The sequence below is a fragment of the Pelmatolapia mariae genome, linkage group LG4, assembly GCF_036321145.2.
Source record: "Pelmatolapia mariae isolate MD_Pm_ZW linkage group LG4, Pm_UMD_F_2, whole genome shotgun sequence".
NCBI classification, from domain to species: domain Eukaryota; kingdom Metazoa; phylum Chordata; class Actinopteri; order Cichliformes; family Cichlidae; genus Pelmatolapia; species Pelmatolapia mariae.
Genome location: NC_086230.1, coordinates 30388395 through 30413939, shown reverse-complemented (window position 1 = coordinate 30413939; position 25545 = coordinate 30388395). Strand labels below are relative to the sequence as shown.

At 40.9% G+C, this 25545-nt stretch overlaps 1 protein-coding gene across 2 annotated transcripts in view; it reads right to left on the bottom strand.

Moving 5' to 3' along the window:
- Nucleotides 1-2621: 2621 nt before the first annotated feature.
- The window catches only part of syt3 (synaptotagmin III), a 41635-nt gene continuing 18711 nt past the window's right edge, over nt 2622-25545 (bottom strand). For both annotated transcript variants that reach the window (XM_063472389.1, XM_063472390.1), the window contains 9 exons: nt 24638-24740; nt 23809-23985; nt 18516-18642; nt 13512-13730; nt 11137-11257; nt 9721-9892; nt 8898-9027; nt 6281-6374; nt 2622-5796 (listed from right to left, as the gene is read on the bottom strand). In XM_063472389.1, coding sequence (XP_063328459.1) covers nt 6285-6374; nt 8898-9027; nt 9721-9892; nt 11137-11257; nt 13512-13730; nt 18516-18642; nt 23809-23985; nt 24638-24740 — 1139 coding nt within the window. In that variant the 3' untranslated portion in view covers nt 2622-5796; nt 6281-6284. The remainder of the gene's footprint in view (nt 5797-6280; nt 6375-8897; nt 9028-9720; nt 9893-11136; nt 11258-13511; nt 13731-18515; nt 18643-23808; nt 23986-24637; nt 24741-25545) is intronic.

Genomic DNA, 25545 nt, shown 5'->3' with positions numbered 1-25545 from the left:
CAGAAATATAGTTGGTGCCGTAGCTATCTATGTCTGCAAGGTCCAGGTGGTGTGGTAAAGACAATCCGTCTCCTGACATTGGTACCCAGCTGGGATGCTGAGGGCCAGATGGTCGCCTCACAACAGGTAATCACAGCCAGCATGCTGATACAGTGGCATCCACACAAATAGGTTACCAGACAAATAGGTTACCAGAGGCGTTTCCATGAATGTGAAGGAAAAGTGGCCAACAGGAAATCGTAATATTTGATCAGAAATAAATCCATTGTAGAAAAATTTGTGTTGAAAACCTTGGGTGTGATTTGTAGGCTTTTGTGCAACCTGAAACAATGTAATACATAAAAAATTGTGCTGCAAAAGAGCCTGAAAATTCTTCAGCATTGAATAACTGTTTTGCAAAGTGGTGAAGTAGCAATGTCAAAATCTAACTTAAGAAAAGTTTTAGCAATAAATAAGATGCCTGAAGTAAAGGGAAGGGGCCTTTCCAGAAGCACAGGCATTATATTGTTAGGTCACAATTATTCATTAATGTGTAAATCACTTTAAACTATAAAAAACTATTAAAAAACAAAAAATAAAAACAAAAACATGTAAAAAAGGCAACATTTAAATTTATGTTTTAAAATCATATCTAAAAGCTTTAAAATAAATGACATGGAGAACAAAGTGCAATATTTGGATCCAACATATAGTGAGGTGGAAGCAGAAAGTGGGGTAACATAGACATATTTAAATGAATGGATTAAAATTGTATTTGTGTCATTAGTTCAAAGATAATTAATTCAGTTATATTTTGGTTAGACAGCTCCACCCTATGAGCTCCGCGGGACACACCCCTGCCCAGAGTATTAGGTCTGATAGTATTTTTTAAAAATCTTCATAGAAAATTACCTTTTTCTGTCAAATCATGGACCAGCAATGAAAAGTAATAAAATAGAGTTTAATTATGGATTTTACCTCCGTTTCTAATCTTGTACAGAACTTCCTGAGCATTCATCATTTAAAGCCATGCATGCGGCAATTTAATGTCAGTGGATGTTTTACATAAGTTTGTGCTCATCAGGTGAATAGCAAGCTCCTCCATGGCAGCAGTTTGCAGAGAAGGTCAGATCCTGGGGCTCACTCCTGTATTAATACGCTGCTCCCCTGCAGAGGCAGGCTCCTCTAATACTCCTGCTGGCTGAAGTTTCCACTTGCGTGCATTCATTGAATTCATTATTTTGAAAGGTTTCGGGTATTATTTATAGTGTTGGAATAAAATGTTAAAAACTGTATACGTGGCATAATAAGTGGTTGGCGTACTTTCAAAATGAGAAAGCAAAAGTTGGGCGTCACGTAAAGGTTTCCGGCGCGCTGGAGACACAGGTTTAATGTCGTGGCATAAAGTGAATTTCAACATGTTACATAAAGATTGGGCTCCATGCAGATGGCCCTGTCAAGAAAACTATAAAACCAAAGCATCACCCAGAGCTACTGCATACATCTTTAATGATGCAGGCGAATTCATTATCATTATGTTTAATAATCAGATATATTTGCAATAAGGGTTAATGCATTGCTGTCAGCTTTTAGATACCTTTAGATCTGTCCCTCCAGCGTGATACACACAGCTCTATGCTACACACACATACATACACACTCCCACACCCAGTGTCTCACTTGCTCCCCCCCCTCCCTCCTCTCTGCCTCTTTCAGTTCAGTGAACTGAGTGAAATGTCTTTCCAACTAAATGATTTTTTTTTACACGGTGGGAAAGTTGCCATGGAGACAGCACCCCCCCACCCAGCCCCTCCTCTCATTTTTTGCTCAAGAGCGTAGCCCATTAAAGCTGTGCTAACTGGTCGATGTCACGTGTGTGTGTGTTTTTTGCTCTTCTTGAACTGTTAACACTGTCAGTATGCTGCAGGTGCCCCTTTATGAGTGTGTCTATATACAGAACTAGCCTCCTCCACCTCCTCCTGTCTCCAGTTCCACACAGACTGCACGCAGCTATCGCCTCTCTCCTCCAGGTTTTCCCATTTGTGTTCTCCTCCTCCTCCTGTTCTCTTCCTCGCTGGCATTCTGTGGCTCTTCATCCTCCTTCATTTGTTTAATCCCCCCCTAATCCTCCCTCTCTGTCATTCCTCTGCACATCTGAGCTTCCTCTTCCTCCTCACTCTGCTTTCTGCCGAAACACCGGAGGTGCAGCTTGCTGCTGGTGGGCTTTAACGAGGGATAATAACCACATGACAAATGATATGAGTGATTTTTCTAAAAGAAAGGGAGACAAAATAGAAGTAGGAGTGCAAATGTGGGTGCGCACACAGGGCAGGCGATGGTGCTCCACTTTGCATTTAGGCAAAATGTGGCCACAATAAAGAATTCATGACAAAGTGGCTGAATAATTACATGCGACGTAATGCACAGCTGAAAGTCCGAAAACTCAAAAAATAAATAAAAAAAGTTGGGTTCAGGCAGTCTCTATCCAGGTCTTACCTTCTATATACACTGTGGACATGTGAAATGCTCAGAAGTTTGTGAAGTTTGTATATTATATATAGCACGTAGCACACTGCCTGGCATCTGTGACAGCCCAGTGCATCAAGGGAAGTAAGAAACACGAGGCTGGATGATACATATCCTTTATTTCCATGATCATTACTTCAGCCACACTGTTACTTACACATTCACAGACATCCTGCGACCTGGTACAGCTGTCTCGACTGAAACGATCGCCCTGGCTTAACCTCTCAATCAAAATACTCAGCATTAACCAATAAAAAAGTAAACCTCTTGAATAAATTATATATAAAAAGAACAAATGAAAATCAAAAGGAATACCAATTCGAGAAAGATAAATACAGCATAAACAATCCTTTTTCTTCAGTGTCGTTTTTGACCACAGAGATAAACATCTGCTAGATCTCCTTTTAGTCGTCATTAGTAGTATTAGTATCAAGTTCTTTGTCAGATTTTGCTTAAAGCATCACTTATATAATTTTCATTGCATCAAGTTGACATCATTCATGTTAATATAAGCATGCAAACATGTTTCCCCATGACCATTCGGAACTGCACAAACGAGAGAAGACAGCGAGGGGGAGAATAGGGAGGAGGACGGAAAGGGTGGGGTGGGGTTGTCATACACAGAGAGAAAGAAAGAGGGCAAGATGGGGGGGGGGGGGGGGGTGAGAAAGCTGAAGGAACTGGGGAGGAAAAAGTAGAGCAGGAAAAATGGTTAGGTGATGGAGAGTTGCAGGAGGAAAGGTAAGGATTGCTGGAGGAGAAAATGAGTAATCAGACAGACAGAAACAGAAAGGGAGGGGTTTAGATGGGGTGGGGGGGTAGGCGGACAGAGGGAGGAGGAGAATAAGGGAATGTGCTGGCTCCAGTATGAGTTTTGCAATCTATCACAAGGCAGTAACACTAGGGCTAAATAGGGTAGACACAAGCAGAGAGAGAAGGAGAGAGGCTGGGAAAGGAGGAGAGTTTATGGGGCCTCTAGACCGATGGATCAATACCATATCTACTTATACAAGCTGATCAATAACCCCCCATCTGACAAACAACACAAAATACTTTCAGATGTAATTATAACCTCCTGCTACCTTCATTGATCCAAAGGAAAACTAGACCCCCCCCCCCAATCCCCAAACTGCACGCACAAAATACACACGCGTGTGTGTTTGTGCACGTGAGGATGAGACTGAAATGGCAACAATACAAGTAGCTGCAGTGAGGTGTTGTACTGTTTTGCTGAGGTTACAGTGTGGTGACAGACATGGCTTTGAAAAGTCTGTATCGGTTTACACAAATAGTGCAGATATTTCAAGCGCTCGTTTCTCACAACACCTCCTCCCTGATGTCTCGCCTTTATGGGGATCTAAATTTATCTTGATCTGTTTTTTTTTCCTTAAACCTTTTATTTTTTGTTGTCTTCCTTCTCATGAATGTAATCAAAACACACCCAACAATTAAAATGATCAATCCCAACGCCGTCCTGATTTTCCCTCGGACATACAGTACACAAACTACTGAAAGAAGTACACAATCAACACAGTTACTTACATCAGGCAAAGGGTGAGAGAGGAGAGAAGGGCTGAATGATTGGCAGCTGATTTCAGAGACGACATAGACAATACAAACTAATGTCTATGAAAGACAGTGTTTCCCCACCTAGTGCAATGAGGCACGTATAGTACATACACATTCACTCACTCACACACACACACACACACATACACACACAGAAAATAGCTCCTTGTAAAGACACAACACAAAGTTGGCTCCAAGACGCGCTTTTCACAGTCTGTGGATGCCGGGATTCGAGGAGCGAGGGAGGCAAGACAGGAAAAGGACACGGGAGAGGAGGAGGAGGAAAAGGAGGAGGTGAGCACAAAAACGTGTCACACACAAGGTCACAGTGACACACAGGCATACACACACGCACAGACGCGCACGATACAAAACAAACACGCCCACAAACACAGAAACACACACTAATAAAAGCAACACGGACGTGTGTGTCCTCCTAAAGTCTTGTCGGTGACATGATATGGACTAATAATTTTGTCAATTGAAGCTTGAGGAAAAAAAACAACAAAAAACACATTGTCCTGGAATGATTGAAAAATAAATTAGAGTGGTGATATCCTTCAGTGTGGGATACATCCTCCAGCTAGTGCACTCCAAACAGATGCTGGTCCAATCCTAAAGCCAGGATTCGTTGAACCCGTTTTGTCCTACATTAGTAAAAGTCTGGCGATTTGGCCTGAAAGCCAGTGTCGATCAAATAGTTCGTGTCTCGCATCATCTCATCGTCAGTGGACCGTAAAAAAAAATGGCATGAATAAACTCATTTCCGCATGGTTGCATGTATACTGCTTCACACAAATGACAGAGCAAAATAATTTAAAAAATACTATCGAGCACCATGAGGACTGTGACAAAAAGCATGAGGAAGAGGGACACATTTCAAGGCTATGTAACATGCTTAGACCAATGAGTCTGTCCTCATTTTTCGCTCTTCTGACATCAATAAAGACCACTGGATGCCTCGTCGTCTTTCCTCTGGGGAAAATAAGCGAGTTAACTCTGAAACCAGAGGGTAGGAACCCTGGAGAAGGCGTCCAAAATGGCCGAGAGTATCCACGGTGGATACTTCGTCCTGCTAGTACTACATGAGATGTATTCCTATACAGTACGGCATATACTGTACACTAAAAGAAAAATATTGACATAAGGATTTTCTTCTTTTGTAGTCTGTACAAGGGCATGAACCTTTGGTCCTGTTTGAAATGACCATTCTATGATGGCTTCCTTTAGACTTTTTTTAGTTTTCAAGAGAGAAAAAGTTTGTCACGTCACACTCCTTCTAGATGAAATACTACACTAATCTGAAGCACACATGGACTACTCACATACTACAAACTCTGTATTTGTGTATTTGTGTGTGTGTGTGTGTGTGTGTGTGTGTGTGTGTGTGTGTGTGTGTGTGTGTGTGTGTGTGGGTGTTTCCTCGCTAGATCCCAAAATGTACACCTGATTTCAGTCCACTGTACCGTTAAGTGTCCACATGTGTTTGTAAATGTGTAGTCTGATGCTCAAAAGTGTAGCTTGTGATGGATGGAGCTGATTTTTCCCCCCTCCAGCTCAGTAAAGACAGCACAGGAGTTGAAGGATTCATTAGCAGGAGCAGAACAGCACTAGCAGTTGGACACTAGCAGTGTCTCCACGTCTCTCTTTCTTTGATGGAGAGAATTATTCACAGATGAGAAGAAAGAAAGCAAAGTCTGGAGCTGTAGAGATGATAATGACCTGAGGAAAGAAGGAATAAGGGGAGAGAAGCAGATTAAGGAAGAGTGTGAGTTAGAGGGAGGGAGGGGGGGGGGTCGAGAAGATATAAACAGCACGCAGTACTGTACGTTTGTAGGGAGGAGGGGGAGATGCATTATATAACCCATAACATCGAGATTATACACATGCCTCTGCCTTACAGCTCCTACATCTGACAGCTCCACAGCTTCCACTTTATCACACATTCCCAGTTAGGTCATGCTTTTAAAGACTTGACTAGTTTTCCAGTGTAAATCTGTCTGGAGAAGCATCTGCTGCACATTTTGTAGATATGTACTACACTTTCAGATTAAAAAAAAAATTGCATCCACTTTATAAGCTGAACTCCAGGAGATATTTTATTGCTACCGGAGTGATGATACAAATGACGATATCCTGATGACAAGAAAATAATAGCATGCTCAGAAACCATGGTGTGGAAAGAACAAAGTCAGGAGAGACTCACAGTTCTAATCGGAGTGGGGACTGTCCACCACGATGTGTGGCTTTGGGGAGGATGCGGTGGAACTCTTTGACACAAATGTACCGATTGCTTTTTCCTGCAAGGAAGAATACATTTGACAATTATGTTAATTCTTTGTGACAAAGAAAACACTTTTAATATATTCAGTTAAAAAAAGGAAAAAGAAAATGTAAATTTTATACATTATGCTGAAGTACCACGGCTACTAATCTTACTTTGACTATCATACTTTTAGGTGAAAAGTGTAGTTGCTTATGTCTTATGCACAGAGTTACAGTGCAACGCAGTATTAGGGAAACATTAAGGAAAAAAATTATTAACAGCTGCCACGGCTGATATGCCCTCTGCAAAATGCCACGTGTAGAGTTATTGAAGCAACTTGATCGGCTGTCTTATTGCGTCTTGTGACACAACATACATTCTCTTTATTGCACGAGGGTTGTAAACATCGACATCCTTGCATCTGTCCATTCCCGACTATTTAATTTTGTACAAATCTGGCCAACTCATCCAAGTTTGTGTGTTTTTTTTGTTCTGACCAGATGCAGCTTTCTGCATCTCTTCAATGTCCTTATACTTATCACCACACTGTGTGTATGTGCTAAAAGAAAAATCATTTCTTTGCTACGGAAACCATTACTGAAGTACGATTTCACTGACTCATGTACACGAGGCGTTTTGTAGAGAGTTGGCAGTCGTTTGACTTGAAACGACAGCTTTAATCTTCACATTTCGACTTTTTTCTCAAAATAGTATTTAAGGTTTTAGTTAATCTCCAAATCTAACACATATTTTATCTGTGGCTTGCAGTGCTGTTTAGCTATTGTTTTGGTGTCCAGCTGTACAGACTGCCTTTTCTTTAATATGGTGGCTTTAGATGACACCTCAGACGTCTCTAAACACTTGATTTCAGATATTCTTTCTACTGGCCAACCCTTCTGTGTATAAGGAGTAGCCAATCAGAAAAAGTTGGCTTAAAAGGAGGGATTGCTTCAAAGTAAGACTGCCAAAAAGGCTTGTTTCACACAGAGGATTAACTAAGGTACTGCAAACTCCGGTAAAAGACACAAAAGGATCTTTGAGTCATGCAAAACCCTCCAGTAGAGGCAACAAATAAAAAACTAAAAAGAGTTGAAAATTCACAGAAAAAGATGTAATTTTCCAGAAATTGAAAGAGATGCTTTTTTTCTGTCTACTAAACTACACCAACCGTAGCAGAGGGAAGGGTGCAGCTACCTGTGACGAGAGGCTCACGCTTGTGAAAGCATGGCAGGATGCAAACATTAAAGGCGTCTCACTCAGCTGAGCTGTAACATTAGCTGGCTGTACGCTTCCTCTGGCTGGCAGGTGTTGTTTCATAGAAAGAAAATGGCTCCTACATGAAGCCGCTCAGGTTTGAGGATTTTTTTTCCTGAATAACCAGTGCATGTCTTCCAAAAAAAGACATTTCTGCAGAGTTTTTCAATATGGCTCTTTTTCAGCACATCAAAGGCAAAGCAGGCAGAAGCCAGACATTTCTACAGTCAACAGTCAAATCTCCAAAACTGGATGACTCACTCAAATGGATGAACAGCACTACATGACGGAGGCAAACATGTAGGTTTAGTTTGGGGTGAACTGCCACTTTAAAGGAACAGTGCAACAGTGTGTGAGGTATATACGTAAATATGAAAGAGCCAGCAGCTGTTGTTTCATATGGTGGATGTGAGCAGTGTAGGGAAACAGCTTACCTGACTCAGAAAAGATAAGAAAGTCTGTCTGCTGGAAATGATGAAGTTTATCTAAGCTTATCTACATATAATTATGCATTATAGAGATTAGGAGGTGTTTCACACAATGGTACATCCTGCGTAATAATTACTTTTAACTCTCATATGTAAGTACATATGTTCCCAGGCAGTATTTGTTATTACCTCTTACCTATGGTAGAATGTTTTTGAATTTTATTTTGCTTCTTTTTCTAGACCTCTAAAGGCCTTTGCTTTTGTTTGACATTTCCACCTGAAAATAGATTCCCAAATATAATCACTAACAGTGGCAAAACCTAAACAACTCTGAGCTCAGTGGAATAGAGACGTTTGGTCAAGAACTTTGAAATGCAAATAGTCCTCTTAATCTTACCACCGTTCCAGAGTGACTCCAGCAAATACTGAGAATTTAACCTTTCAAATTTGACCTAATAAAATCTATAAAAGAGAGCAACGCTGATGTTTGTGAGCCCACTGTACCAAATCCACTGCAACAAATATGAAATTCAGCAACAGCTGCTTCACTTTAAGTCAAGCTAATATTATACGGCTTCTTAAGTGAATGTGTCATGCTCTGCAGCCTGTCGGTGCTCTAATAACAAATACTGCCTGGGACCATCAGAGAGGAAGAGTTTAAACAAAAGCTGAGTAATTATTCCATCACTGCTACTCCTTCCACTCAAACTGTACCATTTCTTCTATGCTAATGTCACTGTTACTATGCTAATGCTAAATAATTATCATCATATGGTATAAATTATTATAGTTATGCTCAGCACCCAAGCATATGTACTGATAGTGAATGCACATGGATGCACACGCATAGACTCACACGGTCGTATGCTCATTACCTCCACAAGCTGATGCCAGTGCTCTATTGGTTTGCGAGGATTGGCCAGCATGGCAGCCCAGTGCTCCCTCCCCGGACCTTCAGCTTCGCTGCCTACACGACACATCCCTATAACCTCGTTATGACCGATGCTGATACGCAGCAAGGGCAGAAGGGGTGGAAGCGAGGATGGGAGAGACAGAGACAGAGAGAGAAAAACAAGCAGTTAGAAAAGGAAACGGTTGAAGAGAGGGATTAGAAAAGCAGAAGGAGGGAGACAGGGCTTGTAAGAAGCAGCCACAGAGTCTCATTTATCAACCTTGAGTATTGGGAAAAGAATACAGCGGTTGAGGAAGGAAATTGAATAGCAGCTCACAAATACACACAGCCCTGTATAAAACCTCTGTCAGTGAGGAAGCAGGCATGAGCACAAACATACAAAAGCACACACCTATAGAGATGCCAAATGGAGGGCAGGCTACATAATAGGGAGGCGGCGCATTTGTACACAAACACATCAAGCAGCCAAGTGTTGCTGCAAGCGTCAGACAGCCCAACACTGGCAGGGTTACACTTCCTTCTTCGCCATTAGCATAAATCATTCTTATTCATGAGGTGCCCGTCTATGTAAAACAGGGAACATCCACAAGGAGGCTGACTCACAAGGGGGCCCTCACCGTGTTCAACACAGCTGCAGCGCGTCAAAATGTGATGACCCAAAAGCAGCATCGCGCCTCATGCGCAAAAAGCGCACATTCAATAAGCAGCTACTTCACAGCAACGCTTGAATTGATCTGAAATCCCCTGGAGCATGCTTCACTATAATAACACCTCAGCGTGCTCACCAGTCATAGTCCATCACTGCGATGATGATGGATACATTTTCTATATTTTCATTGGGAATGTCAAACACCAGCGCCTCGTTGTACGTGGGATTCAGCGTGTTCTTCTTGATGGAGGTCTTCCTCTTTTTTAGCCTCCGCCCGTCACATACCAGAGAGGCCTTCACGTACGGATCTGAAGCAGAGAACGGGGAGGGGGGGAGAACAAGGAAGATGGGAAGGGAAAGAAAGCAGGTGGTGGGAAAAGGAAGAGGGGGAGGCGTGGAGAGGAGCAGAAGAAGAAAGAGGTGGAGAGAGCCAGAGAGAAGCAGGGGGTGGAAGCAGAGAGAATAAGATAAGAGGGGACTCCTGTGAATGCTGTTAGGTATTATGTTCACAGGTATCCGCATCTGTAACGCATAAAAGGCATGAAAATCAAGTCACCTTGGCAAAGCTGGATTAAGAACACAAAGGGAGAAAAGCAGCACAGGTTGAATCACCTCAGTTATCCATTCAACATGTGCAGCTTGGTGACAGCAGCCAAGGAAAACACACCCACCCACACGACTCTGTTTTTATGCCACGTTTAAGCATCTTTCCGGGCCCGCAATCATGTCGGGATCAGCGAGGAACAATAGCAGCGTGCGATCATTAACATTTCAGATCTCGTTTAATCTGAGAGGGCAATCATCAAGCCTTTAAGTGAAGGATAACTAAAATCTCTTTTTAATATAATTGTTAATTAAATATCAGAATTTGGATTCGCATTTCTATGTCTGCAACGCCTTCAGGTCAGATAGTTGAGGTGCCTCTACCCCTTGAAGCTCTGGTCACACAGTTAAATACAGTCAATCTGGTGATGCTCTATATATTCAGGGAATATTTAGCAAAGATTTGTAGTAATTTGCCTCGTCACGCTACGTCTGCTCCTGTAAGTAATTTATTAGGTTTTGGGGAATTCCTTTCTGACAACATTTTTTATGCACGCTTGTTGGTTTTATTGAAAGTGGAGATAACGGTAACGGAAGAGGAGTTGGCGTCCTCCGTCATGTGTTACAAAGCTGCATTACACCGATCTGCGGCGGCGGCCTCTGCTGGAGAAGACTTTCTTCTTCATTTGTTGCTAAATGGCATGTAAATGACTATTTTATCGAAAAAGGATCTAACACCATGTTTACCAGTGATGTTTACCCACAGGAGAAAAATATCTCTACAGGGCTTCACGCCAGTTATTATGGTATACATCTGGCCAGTGATCAGTCAGATCAAGATATAAAGCTAAAAGCACTCAGGGAAGCAACATATATCACCAGCAGCTGTTTTTGCAGACAGTGCTTAAGCTGTTTTCTGTCATATTTTTCCTCTAAATGAGTTTCCAGTCAGAGTGCTTGCTGGAGGTCTTGCAGCAGCATGATGTGTGTGAATGCGTTAATTCTTTACCTGAGAAACCAGTCAGGTCCATGGCTTTGAGGTTGGTGGCCTTGATGATTGTAGCGGTGAGCCTGCCTGCAGTGGGCAGGTAACACAGCGAGAAATTAAGTTCCCCGAGATCGGCCTTCTCCTGTAGGTCAATATACACGCAAACAGAGATCAGAAATGGGGCGAGGTCAGACAGATCACACGTAGCATCAGAAACACAGAGATAAGAATTCTGTGGTTTGCTATCTGTGCTTGAAACGAGTTAGATCTGTGACTGACAGCGCGCGACAGCAGGTGTCCCGATGTGGACAGCAGGAGTGTTTGGGCACGGGGGAAATGCTGTCACTGTAAATGAATCATACACCGATCTGCTGAAGTCCCTGACTAGGAAAGAGTTAAATACAAGCAACGACATGTGGGCTTTTTATATCTCTGCCTCTAGTGCTATCTGCTGATCTGCCCGTGCTCTCAGTGGCACCTCGGTAATGACACCGGTGGTATTCAGATCACACGGTGGTGCGATGGCTCCTTAGTGGCTTTGAGGCTCACTAATCAATACTTCCCAAAGTGAAACACTGAAATACGCCGATGACGCTGATGCTTTAAACTTACTTAATAAATTAAAGCCCCATGCCAAAAAATTTTTAAGACTCTGCTCCATCTAATTTGCTAATAGCCTTCTATGAATATTTCATATAAATCTACTTGGACATTGCCTAATATAAAGTTTGGAAGTGGCTAGCATTGCCCTTCCAGTAATCTATCTGGACTCTTCTGAGCTGCTTTGTTACTTTACCAGACTGCGAATTAATCTGTGCTGCAGGCCATTTCCGCTCTGTACCATTTCTATACTTCTCCTCCTCCTACATATACAATACAAGCTGGGTTTATTTTAGATGATTCTGACATGTGTTAGTATTTGAGTCTTAATTTCCCCTGCAAAACCTGAGTAATAAAACATTCTTGACTCGGTCCAAAAATTGTCCAGTTTAACTGCAGAAGCCTTAAAGCATCTTTTATTATTATTTATCAAATATTTGAAACTTTTAATGACATTAAATTCAAACTGCATCAATTCAGAAAATGATTTTCAAAGTAAAAAGAATTCAGGTATTTAGATATCCACATATTTAGTAAGTGGCTGTCTTTAAGAGTAAAAATATTGTGGCTTTTCATGCTTTTGTCATTTTGGTAACTGAATGTTATTTTTTTTGTTAACATAATTCTGTACTCTCAGGGAAATGCATTTAACAGTGCAAAGATCTGGGGAGAGATTACATCATACATGACCATCAGAGAAATGTCCGACTGGCTTCAAATTATGTCTGAAGCAGGACAACGAGCCCAAACGAACAGAATCCTAAAGAACTATCTCGAGTCACCAGAACAACAAACAGATGGTGTGGGTCTGGGATTACATTAAGACAAAAATGCACCAGAGACAACTTGAATCCACAGAACTGTGGCACGTTCTTCCAGTTGCTCGATAACCTACCTGCAAATTACTGTGTGCAAGTGTACCCGAGAGAATTCACGCAGTTAAAAGCCAAGGATTTACTACTTTTTTCAGTTTACTGCACTTTTGTTGTCATTATTTGAAAAATGCAAACAATTCATGGCATGTCAGTCAATTGTTGCTTTACTTTCAGGGCCATAAACCTTTTCACTGCATCTTTTGTCCAACAGGAAATACAAGACAGTGACGGCCAAAGGTTTTGTTAAACGTTTGAGTTATTGAAAGTTCTAAAATCCTTGAGATTGTTTTTCTCTTTGTCATAGAGACATGAAAAAAAAATCTAAAACTGAAGCAGCAAAGTACATGAAAAACAAACAGTGCAGGTCCTTTTTTTCCTTCTTTCAACTTCCCAATATGTTAACCGTTTAATAAATATTGAAACATTTTAGTTAACTGATATAAAAATAACATTTAACTGGTGGAACATTATGCACTTATATGTGAGCATAAGCTTGTTTTGATAAAAACAAAACTGAGATGACCAAAACTGAAACTAAGCTGAACTAAAAAACAAAGGTTTAAAATGCAATAAAAATAAGAACTATTGATAAACAGGTGTAATAACTCTGACTCACCTCGTGTCTATGTCTACCTTTTTGTACCTTCATACAGCTATATTTGTTTTCTCTTTCTTCCGAGGCCAAAATTGAGATTCATTTTTGTAACGTTACGGCACCCACTTCTGCCTTAAATCTCAAATAGAAGCTGTCAGGTTTGATAGGCTCCATTTCTGGTTCAGTTCTATTTATCACAGCTTTGGCCCATAATTTGCAGCTGCAACGGCCCAAATGCACCACCAGGCTCATTCAAATTTCATCAAATCTAATCTACAGTGGGCATCTCCTCCAAATGAACATGTCTATTTTGGGTTATTTCTTACCGCAGTGCCCTCCACAATGTCCCTCCAGATGGGTTTGTCCCCGCTGCCCTCGCTGAAGTCCAGCAGGTTGTCCACCACTACCTGGCCTATCAGGTCGTGTCTGGAGAAGCGGTCAAAGTCGTACACAGAGAAATGCAGTTTCCTGGAATGTAGCTCATTCAGCGGCACGCCAAACTGAAATGTCTCATTGAACACTGGGTTTAAGGTCTTTCTGTGGACCTGAAAGACAGACAGAATTTACTGTTTAGATCATAGCTGGAAGAATACAGCGTAAATATCTTGTACTCGTATTGTAGTAATGAAATAATTAATAGGTAGGTAAAAATTTTTCAGGTGGGAACGGGGAACGAAAGGGTTGCAAGGGACTACTATATTTTACAGCCCACACACCCTGGACTTGCACTGTAATAAGAGTGCCACTGCCTATATTTTCATTGCTGTCTCTCAATAGTATGCTGTCAGTAAAAAGCAATGCCAATTCCATCAGCTAGAATTACTCAAAACACATTTAACCTGATGAAATTGTATGCTACCTTCTGTTATTAAGGTATCAAATAAGTGCAAGGAATACTTATAAGCCAGTAGTTCCTGCCTCAGACTACTCCTGGAAAAAAATGGCTTGAAGGGCACTAGTATGGCTTATTTTAGTCCCACATGCCTACAGAATTGTTGGCAACTTCTGAAGGCTGCTGAGTGAAATCAGTTGCTAGGTGAGTAATTGACATGTGGGGAAATGCAGACGATGGGCAACTGCAGGAACCTGGTTGCAACCAAAGGAATCACAAGTACTTTTTCAGTGCAGCATTATATACCTTTTTGCAAACGATTTCACCAAGTCACTGCCAGCAACCAGTTTCCAACTGGTCAGAGAATACACATTTCTCCTAGCAACCGACTGTTGCCAGGCAATTATCAAACAATCTCCAGGCTTGTGCGACTCAGGCTATTGAACTGAGAGGCGATACCAGGACGAAATAAATAAAGACTATTTTAAATTAATAATTATGCAGAACTACTTTGATAGACTAGTAATAGGTGAACTGCACTGTAGCTACAGACTTATATCTTTTTAAGGGCCGTTACCTGATGTGTTAATTTATAATACAGTAATAACAATTTTTAATATCATAATTTCATCCATCCATCCATTCGCTTCCGCTTTTCAGGGTCGCGGGGGGCGCTGGAGCCTATCACAGCTGTCTTTGGGTGAGAGGCGGGGTACACCTGGACAGGTCGCCAGTCTGTCGCAGGGCTAGCTCTTCATTTTTTCTTAACATGTAATATTAAAATACCCTGTAAATAAAATAATAAATAGGTACTTGATAAATATGTGTCATACTCAAAGTTTGGTTTGTTTGAAGTTTTTTGTTTTATTACCGATTCTCTTTATATTTGTAACTTTTCATGCTGAATAATAAGTATTTGCAAAGGAATTTTTTCTGTTTTAATCTGCAGATTTACTCTTTTATATATAACAGTTATTTTCACATTTGAGTCTTTTTTATTGATTCTTTCATTCCAGTTAAAAACATGAGACATTTCTGAAGATAAATTCAAGAAAACCAGCGGTTTGTTTGGCAACTCTTAATGCTCTATTGAAAATGCACCAAGAATCCTCTGCTGAATATATGAAAAATCATTTTAATCTGCCGCAAAGTAAAATGTATTTTTCAGGCTGTTTCACAAAGTGCAACTATATTTCTTCAACCAAACAAACAGGATGTTTTCTTTTTTCCAGCAGAGGAGAGGAGTCACTGAGGCTTTGTGGCTTCAAAAATCATCAAACGACCTGCTGAATGTTTCAAAGTTTGTCTTCTGGCTTTTATGTGTGACTTGAATGAAGCAATGCAAAACTTTCAAAATGCTTTCCTTGGAGGCTCAAACTGAGCTGCATTTGTTCAGAATTCCTTCCTTGAAAGCAGTAATCTACAGGATCCTTGTGTTTTAAAGCAACATCTTTGACACCGAGAGCTTAGCACTGTTTTTTGGTATTCAAACTTTGGCTGAATTTGAGTTTATGGTGTTTTTTCTCAATCCTGGGCTTTCTTTTGTTTCCCTATCTAAAGCACACAGATTTTCTTCACTTTTGCCCAAAACAAATTAGAAAGCAGAGCGCTTTAAAAGCTTTAAGGGTGAATCTAAACAGCAACGTCAGCCCAGACTTGTAAGCATTAGCAACTTCTTTCTTTTTTTGTTAATGACTGACATTATTTCAAAAACAGGACAGAGGATAACATGACAGAGGGATGTGATTAATAGTGTGCTGCGCTTGCTAAAATGTCCTCGAGCCACATAATTATCATCTAACACACTGGCTGACCTTGTTCCTTTGCCAGGGTGAGAAAAGTGAATTTCACCTTTCCCTTTGGGATGGAAGACCCAATCATAGTTGTGAAATTAAATAACGACCAAAAACTAGATTTAAAACGCAATATTTTCTTTTTGTCAAACACGCACAGTTCTTTCCTTAACTCTCGTATCTCGTGTCACATCAATTCAGTCTCACGGAAAGACGGCGGCTATAATTTCCTCCTCATCACATCTCAGCATATCGTGGGCTCCGTTTGTAAATTTGTCGTGCTATTTGCTATTTGCTGTTTTGCCAGTGGGATTTATTTGCTATGAAAGCATTTGATGTGGATGCTGTCATGTTATAAAGCATGTGAAAATTAAAATGTGATGCACACAGTTTTCCAAATCCAACTTTTGTGGCTGCGTGAGCGGCTCTGTCACTTCGGCTTATTAGCACTTGATGATTACTTGTTAGCTCTGGATTAAACAGGCAGCTGATGGAGGCTCTTTGAGTTCTGCAACCCGAACACAAGCCCTAACATCTACATCGAGGCGTTGTGTTTCTCTTTTTGAAAACGGTTGGAGGCATAAAAGCATTGCAAAATATGAGTGGTGTAAAAATTCGGTGTTAATGAGGATGTGATTGAAATTAAACAATCACCTACACTCCAAACAAAAGAGGAGCCGTATTATGCAAATGGCTGAAGCATTCATGCTTTTCAGTGGTTGAAGGGGCTTTTGATGTGCTGGAGACAGTCACACAAAAGGGAGAAATTTCCAACTCATACAGCTTCACTGTCACTGAAAGCTTATTTTTCTCACTTTCCCAGCCCTCTTTGATTCTTTTTATCCCAACACGGCAAAAGTACAACCCCATTTCCAAAAAAATGAAAGAAAAATTAAAAATGATTAAATATATATATACATATATTCTTTAATCTACATTTAACTGAAAATAGTACAATCAAAAATGTGACAGTCAAAAAGAAATACAGATTGTACTACTATAACATATAGTATTATATAGAAGGCATTTAATAGGAGGCACAGCCTTCTCTGGACGTGATGTAAGCACGCCTGCAGCTGTGCAACCCTGCATGTCCCAGACGTGTTCAGCAACAGACATATTAGGAAATGATGGCAAAAGAACTGTCTGGATATCCTTGTAGTCCTGAAAGGCCTGCACCGCTCTGGCGGCGTGGGGACGGGCTTTGTCCTGCTGAAACAGCCGCACGGTGGGGTGCCGCAAGAGTGGCACAAATACATGTGCAAGGCTGCAGCAACGTACATGCCAACGGCCCAGCTTTGACCAACTTCAGCCAGTCGCAGCGTGCTGGCAATGATGTTCATTTGCACATTTGTGTTTGGTAAACTAATCCTGCCACTCGTTAACCAATCAGCTGGAAGGTTTGGGTTTTCTGAGAGATTAAGATGATGTGAGAATGAAGACTGAAAATATTTCACAGCATAAAAAAGACCAACCCCCCCGCCCCTAAAGAACCACCTTGTAGCAAAGATGAAGCTGTGGACACTGTGAAAATACTCCATGGCCAGAAAGTTAGGTGAAAAGAATTGGGGATTTCATCATTTACAGCAAAATATAATTTAAAAATCCAGAGAAATGTCTGTAGTAAAGACCAAGGCCCCAAACCCTGTTTTACAGCCATAATCTTCAGGGCTTTAGACAGCAGTATAGCCAAGTGTAAAGAGAGGCCCCTTTATCCATTTCCATGAGACAATTTTGTGTTTTCAAAGAACATCCTTTGCCTTGTCATTTTGACGGCTGAATCCAGCCGAGATATGGAGTCACAGACTGGGAACAGAGGCTTGAGAAAGTTGCTGCACTGAAATGCAAGTACAGCGACTATGTTTCTCCGAGCCCAATCTCAAAGTGATGGAGCTGTAAGGCCAAGTTTCATTTCTATGAGCAGCCAGTTTCACAGCAGCCGCCTCGGTTGTATAATACAGGTGAGCTACGTGATCATAGATCTTTTATTTATTTTTTGAGTAAACGTTATAAGGGCTAATAAACTGTTGTGTGGACCGGTCGAGGGTCAATAACCCTTGACGTGATTAAAGCATGTCTGGGCCTTGATGTGATTCTCATTTCCCATTGTGGTCTTTAGTGAAACTGAATTTGAAACCCCCATACAAGCAGGAGCGGTGCTAAACGCACATCATTTAATTCTGTTTTCTCTTACATGTTACATAGATTCACAAGTTCAGAGACAGGGCGCTACTGGTGATATTTATAGATCTAACACAGAGAACAACAACTCACATTTGTGAGGCCGCAGAGCTCATAAGTTCTGAGCTTTTCCACAGAGAATAAATTAGAAGAGAGGAGAATTTTTCAAGGGCTAAGGGTACATTTCCTGGTACAGAATGTCCCGGAATGTACTCAAATATTGACTGAGCTGTCCTCAAACACCAAAATAACACGCAGGAGTTGAGTAGCAGAGCCCTGTAATAGTCAGAAGAACATTATCCTGAATAAATTATGCTCCAGATTAGATTAGATTACATTAGTTGAACTGTAACGATTCTCCACGGGAAGGCTGGGTCATCAGTGCATCAGGAAACAGGCCGAGAGAAAACAAAAAACTGATGCTGTTTAAATCTTAAGGGGATTCTTTTATTGTGTGAGCTTTTTCCACAGCATCAAGCGAGCAGTTTGCCACTAAGGATGAGTGTGGTAGGAGTGAGAAGCACCTTTGTCTGGAATTTCTTCTTCCTGTCTGGCAGTAGGTATATCTTCACGTACGGATCAGAGAAGCCATTGGCATCCTTCGCTGGCAGGTCCAAAGCTTTCAGTATCTTCACCACCAACTGCTCCGTACTGTGAGAAACATACACAGAAAACTCCATTAAACTTGTATATAAAAAGCCAAGACGCCAGAGGTCTCCTAAATTTGCACAAACACGTATGAGCCCTAGACAGGGTCCAGCCTCCCCCCACACCCAAAGACCTCAGCAGAACTCATATACACGTATAATAGTGTGGGAGGTTCAGTGTCTCTGGAGCAAAGAGTATCCAGAATAGCTTGTGTGGTGTGCGTGTCTGTGTGTGTGTTTGTGTCTTATCCCTGCAGCTGTATCTTGGTTGCACTATCAGCGATGTAAGCACAGCAAGCACAGATGTTCAGCCAGCGCGTCTGTCCAATGCTGAGCTCATTAATTAACCTTAACACAGTACCCTTTAATCTGTAGTCACTTGGGTCATGGAGAAGTTGGTGCATAAGAGCCGAGCAGAAAAAGATGAATAATTTATTAGCCAATAACAAGAAAATTAATGTATTTCATAGGAGTACGGATTAATCATTTTAACAAGTGCATGTTTAACATTTGCTCGGAAAATGCGAGAAATGGCAGCTTTTCTACATCACGTGTGATAATAAAATGCACATCTTCTGTTTTGAATAGTTGGTCTGACAAAACAAGCAATCTGAAGGTGTCATCTTTGGGAAATTCCATCATATTTTCCTCAAACTTCACAGTCAATTAATTAAAACATAATTAGTCTGCTAAGACATTGTCTGGAGCTCCACCCAAGAGACAGATTCAAAATCTTTACAAAAAAACCCCTAAAATACGAAAACATGCAAGCACCCAGCTGTCAGAGTTATCAATGTAAACACATTTGTTTGACTGATTGCATATTTCTTGTACGTTTAATCAATACTACAGTGATTGCCTAAGGCAGTGGTTCCCAAATAGGGTGCAGGAGCTCCAGGAGAGATGCTGGGATGAATCTAAAGAAGTTGTCAGATGACTCCTGTACTCCTGTAAAAATTAAATCATCCCAAAGAAACCCTTTTTTCAGTTGGCAGCATTCAAGCAGATGTTATATTTGTTAACATAACGCTACTCCCAGTAATAAGAAAAAAAGAGAAAATCACGTTACGCACAAACAAAATTAGTAAGAATTAAGTTATTTTTTTAAAGAGGACATTTAAATCAGGTTGAAAGCTACAACTTACCAGCAATACTAGCAATTTTTTTTCTACGGTGAAAACCTTCACCTTTTAGTGACTGTGAAATTATTGAATTAAAAATTATTTGCAACCCCACTGATCGCAGGTTTTTCTGTGGGTTTGGAAACCAAACCAAAAGAAATCCTTGGTGTAAAGCGATTATCAGAAACACACATTGTGGTTTTATAATCCTTATTTAATCCAACGGTAAACAAAAGTGTACCTCAGACACTGACATTTTAAATAGAAACCTGCATGTGTCTATCACCTCCAAGGTGATTGATGGGTCTTTTCATGCAACTAAACATCACAATTAATAGTTTTGCTGTTACTGGATTGTTTAATTAAACAAATGTAAAATAGGCCCGTAATATTAATTATAACTCTTATATAAATATATAAAATAAATAAAAACAGGCTGCAGCTAACAATTACTTTCACTAACAATTTATCTGCTGATTATTTTACCATTATGCGCCACAGAATTTTTAAAAATGAGTCAAACAATTAAACTGTTGTTATAAGTTCTGATTATTTTTCTTCCAGTAAACGAGTCAAAGTATCAGCTCCTAGAAACCTCAAAATTTTGATTTCTTATGTGGATTTATGGTTTTTCTACCTTGTATTGTACATGTATGTTACATCGTTTTTTCTCCAAACAGAAAAATAATGCTATCAGCAGCTTTGATCTAAAAATAGCACTTTTGACACACTCCCTTATAAATGCACAAGTAAGCACTATAACTGGAGTGTGAGCATTTTTTTTTTGTCATGGAAACAAACATGCGTGCAACATGCCCACAAACACACACGCAAACACAAGCAGGCTGATGCACATGCCCTAACATCTAAACGCTCCATCACACCGTCATGGCTGCATCTCCCAAGTCGTTTATTATGTATTTAATTAGCAGATGAAGATGAAGATGGCTCGGAGGCTTTTAATCAGACCTCGTTAGACTGTGTCTCTATGAGTTAACCAGTGTGTCAGCACTTCATTAGCTGCTTAAGGAGAACAGCGTGAACTTTGGGGCTGAGGAAGGATCAGCAGGGTGAACGCTGGCAGTGACCCTGGCAGTTATAATGTCTTCTCTGTCCAAGTGCAGCATTTAGTACAGCCGTGGCCAATCCAGACACATGTTTACCTCTGTATCACATCCAATTAAAGCAATCGGATAAACATGCCTACCAGTCGGCAATCACACCGAATAAGGGAGAAGATGTGCAGCACCAACTGCTGCAGGAAATTACATTTCCAGGCAGGTAAATATTTTAACATGAAAGCCCTGAGTCATTTAAAAATGTATCAAATAATCATTTAATCCAGTATGATTTGGGGATATGTTGGCAGCAAAGATTCTGCGGTCACCTCAGTGCATCAGTGCGCTTTAATGACAGGAAGCTTGTGAACAACCCCCCCCAAACAAATCTACCTCTCTCTTATTATCATGAATTTTCCATTACCTGTTAATTGATAGTTTAACATGGCTGCGGGTTTTCCTGCACTCATATGTCTTACTACAGAGCAAGACATGAGCTCGAACCAAACCCCAGGTTTTTACACAATCCCCGAGGCAACCTGCAGAGAATATACCTATTACTGCTTGAACAGGGAGTGAAATTCACAGCCTTATTCCTGGCAGACAATGCCCGAAAGCTAGCTGTTATTCCCACAGTGGAAATGTGTCAGCTTTTAATGGGATTGTCAATAGAAATGCCTTTCCCACAGGATCTGAGGAAGACTGACATTGTTGTTCTGAATGTTACACTCCAAACAGCGGGGTTTCACACATTAACATACCAATCTTATCACTGCCGCAACACTAACACACCAACACCTCGCGTGTGCATCTACACACCTACCCACACTTGTTTTGCTACATCTCAGACCTTTCCCCCTCACTTACATCTGCTCACTGGCCTTAATGAAACAACGTGATGCTTTACAAGCGACTACATAAAGGCATAAGTTAACATGTGACTTTATAAATGGGGGGAGAAAAAAAGGGCACACGAATCGTTTTCGTCACTGCCCTCCGTCTCCTACCAGCTCCCATGCTAATTCTCCGTATCTGTAACTTCAGCTATAACACAGCCTGGTGTTATTATGTGTTGACAGGGTTGCTGTTTAAAGTGGCTCTCCATATATAATTCATGACCGAAACGGCCTCTCGCTCCCTTTCTTTTCTGACCATCAGCACTTTTGCCCATCGCAGTGCTTCTACATGTCAAAGCAGGCAGAAATGGGGGCTGCCAGCTGAGCAGCCGACTCACTCCTTCCCACAACCCACCAGCACCCCGACTTACATTCACATTCATGTACACACCCAGCCCGCACAGCATGGCAGCCAACAGTTACATACTTAGACCCAGCAGACCCGTGCTCTCCAGCAGAGAGCATTCAACTGAGCGTCGTCAAAGGAGTAAAAAAGGAAAGTAAGTACAGCAGTCTGTGCCACACAGTATCTAAAGACACAGATGCCACTTTCTCATTTTAAAAACCTTAATATTTCAGTTTATTATCATAAACAAATGAGAGCACAGCTGAGACAACAACTCTCACATCTCCTGCTAGCGATAAGTTAGCTGGTGTTTTTCAGAACGAGAGTGCTCGCTGTCTCAAACTCAATTTCTCTACTTCAGTTGGAGGATTTCTTTTTGTGTCTACTGAAGTGGATAAACACGCTGGAAGATATTTTCCCAAGAAGCATCCTCTTTGTTCTGTGCCATAAAGACATTCAGCAAATCAGTGCCTGTTTGCGGCACCTGACTTAGTATTTGAACGACTTTACAACCTTGCGCGATCAAAGTGGCTGAAAAACAGATGCATCAGCATTCAACGGAGACGTGCTGGTAGTTTAAACCAGTTTTGGTTTCATCATGCAAAGCTGAGAAGTTGTTCTTAGGGATAAAATTCTACAAATATATATCCCTGCTATCACAAGAATCTACAGGGTGCTGGATTTATTTATCTACTCGTCTTTTAACCAGGCTAGCAGTCTTTTCTTATGCATGGCACCAGTGGTCTATCCGCCTAGGCCAGCCAGCAACTTCCAGAGCCAAAAAATGAAGACAACGTGTAAGTGCTAAAAATTATAGTACCTGCAGCAGTCACTCGAGGCGAGTCATTCCCCATAGACGCCCATGCTAAAATACCCACCTTTACAATACTAAAAAGCATGTTTATAGCCTGCTAAAAAAGGGTTTGGGGCTCTGGAGCGTATTTCCTATATCATAAAAACTGTGCAGGGTGTTATTTTTTTATAACCCAGCCAACTTAATTAGGACGTCTGCTAGGCTTCACCTCCACTAAATGAACCACTGAACCTTATTTGTGCTGTTGACACTTAGAGCACCAGGTATCTATATAATTAATAATTTGGCTAACTTTGACTATAGTTGTACTAACAGCCTGTGGTTCTGTTGGGTTTACACCCATCCACTCGCATCCAAAAACAGTCACCAACCTGGCAGTCGAAAAACTCACAAAACAGTGGTTACATCCATCTTTAATTTACAGCCTATAGTCCTGACTAAAATATCCCAACTACTGTAAGATAGATTGCCATTCAATTCAGCATTTGCATTGCATATTTCTTCTACATTTAATCTTAGTACTAATTAGCATATGTGCATATTAGCACTAAACACAAATGCAAATGTATAAATGAAAATGTAAAAACGCGTACATATTAGTGTGATAATTCTCAAAACTAAAGACGCTGTTACATTCTGTGGTGGTTTGTGTTGAATGTCTTATGACAGATGATTTTATGATGGGAAAGTCTCCATGCTACTGACTGTGTAAGTGCGTATTTACTGATTCGTTGAAAGCACTGTATGCCCACTCAACAACAGCCTCACAAAGATGCTAGTGCAACCCAGCTGTGTGGTGATGTAACAGCTGCACCATTCACCGTTAAACTTTGTATGGTAAATGATTTATTAATGTTAAAATTCTCCACTTTTTACATTAGAAGACATTGGCAGGGTGAGAGTAGGTTGCTTTTGGTGCAAACTTGCTGACTTACTTGAAGGCGTAGCGCAGGAGGAAGCTGATCTTGCCGCAGGTGTCGCCCTGTTTTCCTTCACCCTGGTCGCCTTTGGGTCTGTAGAGCTCCGGTTTAATCTGCCCAATGCTGGTTACCTGCTCCTTCTCCTCTCCGTGGAAATCGGGACTGGAGAGCTGGTGAGTCATGGGCTTGGGCCTAAACAGAGATAAAAGGGCTCAGAGGGTGAATATTAAGGGAAGCGCACCAAATACACACATGTAGTCACTAAAAAAGTGTGATTCTGCAACATTATCAGAGATACAGAGGCGGGCAAACGTTCTAAATTGGAGTTTACCCACAGTTTGATTTCCCACATCTTTTTGTATGCATATGTTTACAGTGCAGTTGCAATGCTTGCAAATATATGAAGGGAAAAAAGCAAATAGCAAAGTAGTTTCGTGGTGATGATGATAATTCTGTCAAAAAAAATATTTGTGCCCTTGCTTTGGAAAAATCCATGTGTCCATAAAGTGAGATATCATAAAAAACCATTCAAAACAAGCAGTGCAGACGCTTTGCTTTACAGACCTCAAAAGTGTTCATTAAAAGAGAGCAAGATTAAAACCGCTGTAACCTGAGTAATGCGATTTTTACGACTGTGTTTTCAAAAACACATTTTATAAAGGTAGAGTCCTCCTCTTATTGATTTACTGATGTGTTTGTTAAATGGATGTACGGTAATGATCACTGGCTCGGGGGTTAAAGTTCACTCCTGTTTTTATTTCCCACTTTGTCTCTGAATTTGGCGACAAAAACGTCAGCGCTAACGGACTTAAATGAAAAACAAACACACACACTCGATACTGACCGAGGGGTGACCTGCTGTTGGGAGTGAGCGTTCGGCAGGTCTTTATGGGCTCCACCCTCTGAGTTGGGAACGTCTGGAGACGTCTGACTCAGCTTCAGAGTTCCTACAAGAGTATAAAATCTTTGGTGACTCACATGCTTGTTTTGTTTTGTTACAGTGCCACTAAAGACCTGCATTTTTGTCAGCAACATTGATCTCATTGATTGTTGTACTTTGATTTAGCAGGCAGTGATTTACCAGCTGAGGGGAGTGAAGGAATGAGCAGACATATTTACAATAGCAGAACATGAGCCAGCATTAAAGGCGTACAGAGACGTGAAACAAGGCTACATCAAACTGCAATAAAGGCAGCCAGCAAACATTTGATATTGAATAATGATAAACAGCGTGCGCCAGCGTTGACAGCCAGCATAAATAAAACTCCAGGATGAAAACTCAGAGCTGTTTTTATAAACTCAGGTCCAAAATATCTCTGACAACAGTTTCTATTTTAGCTTCTTTTTCTAATTGCTGCCTGTTTTTGTTTAATGTTGTGCTCAGCTGACAGGCCAGTTCTAAACACCCCATCATCACATGCTGTTTGGACAGCATGGCTTAAAGTCAGGTGCATGTTTTAAGGCTGCCTTTTATTCCTGCAATTGAGTCAAAACAGCACAAAACAGCACAAAACAGCACAAAACAGCAAAAAACAGCGAGAATGCATAAAAAGCTTAAGTCAGAGGTAAATGCATAGGAATAATGGTGTCACATTACCATCTATTAACTGTGATATGTGATACTGACATTGAAATATCATTATGGATTTCTACAGTTATGTAACTCTCTTGGCACCGCAATTGGATTTTGAATTTAATTAATCTGCTAAAAAAGACAAGACACAATAAGCAAAGCTACGGTTTAATTTGATT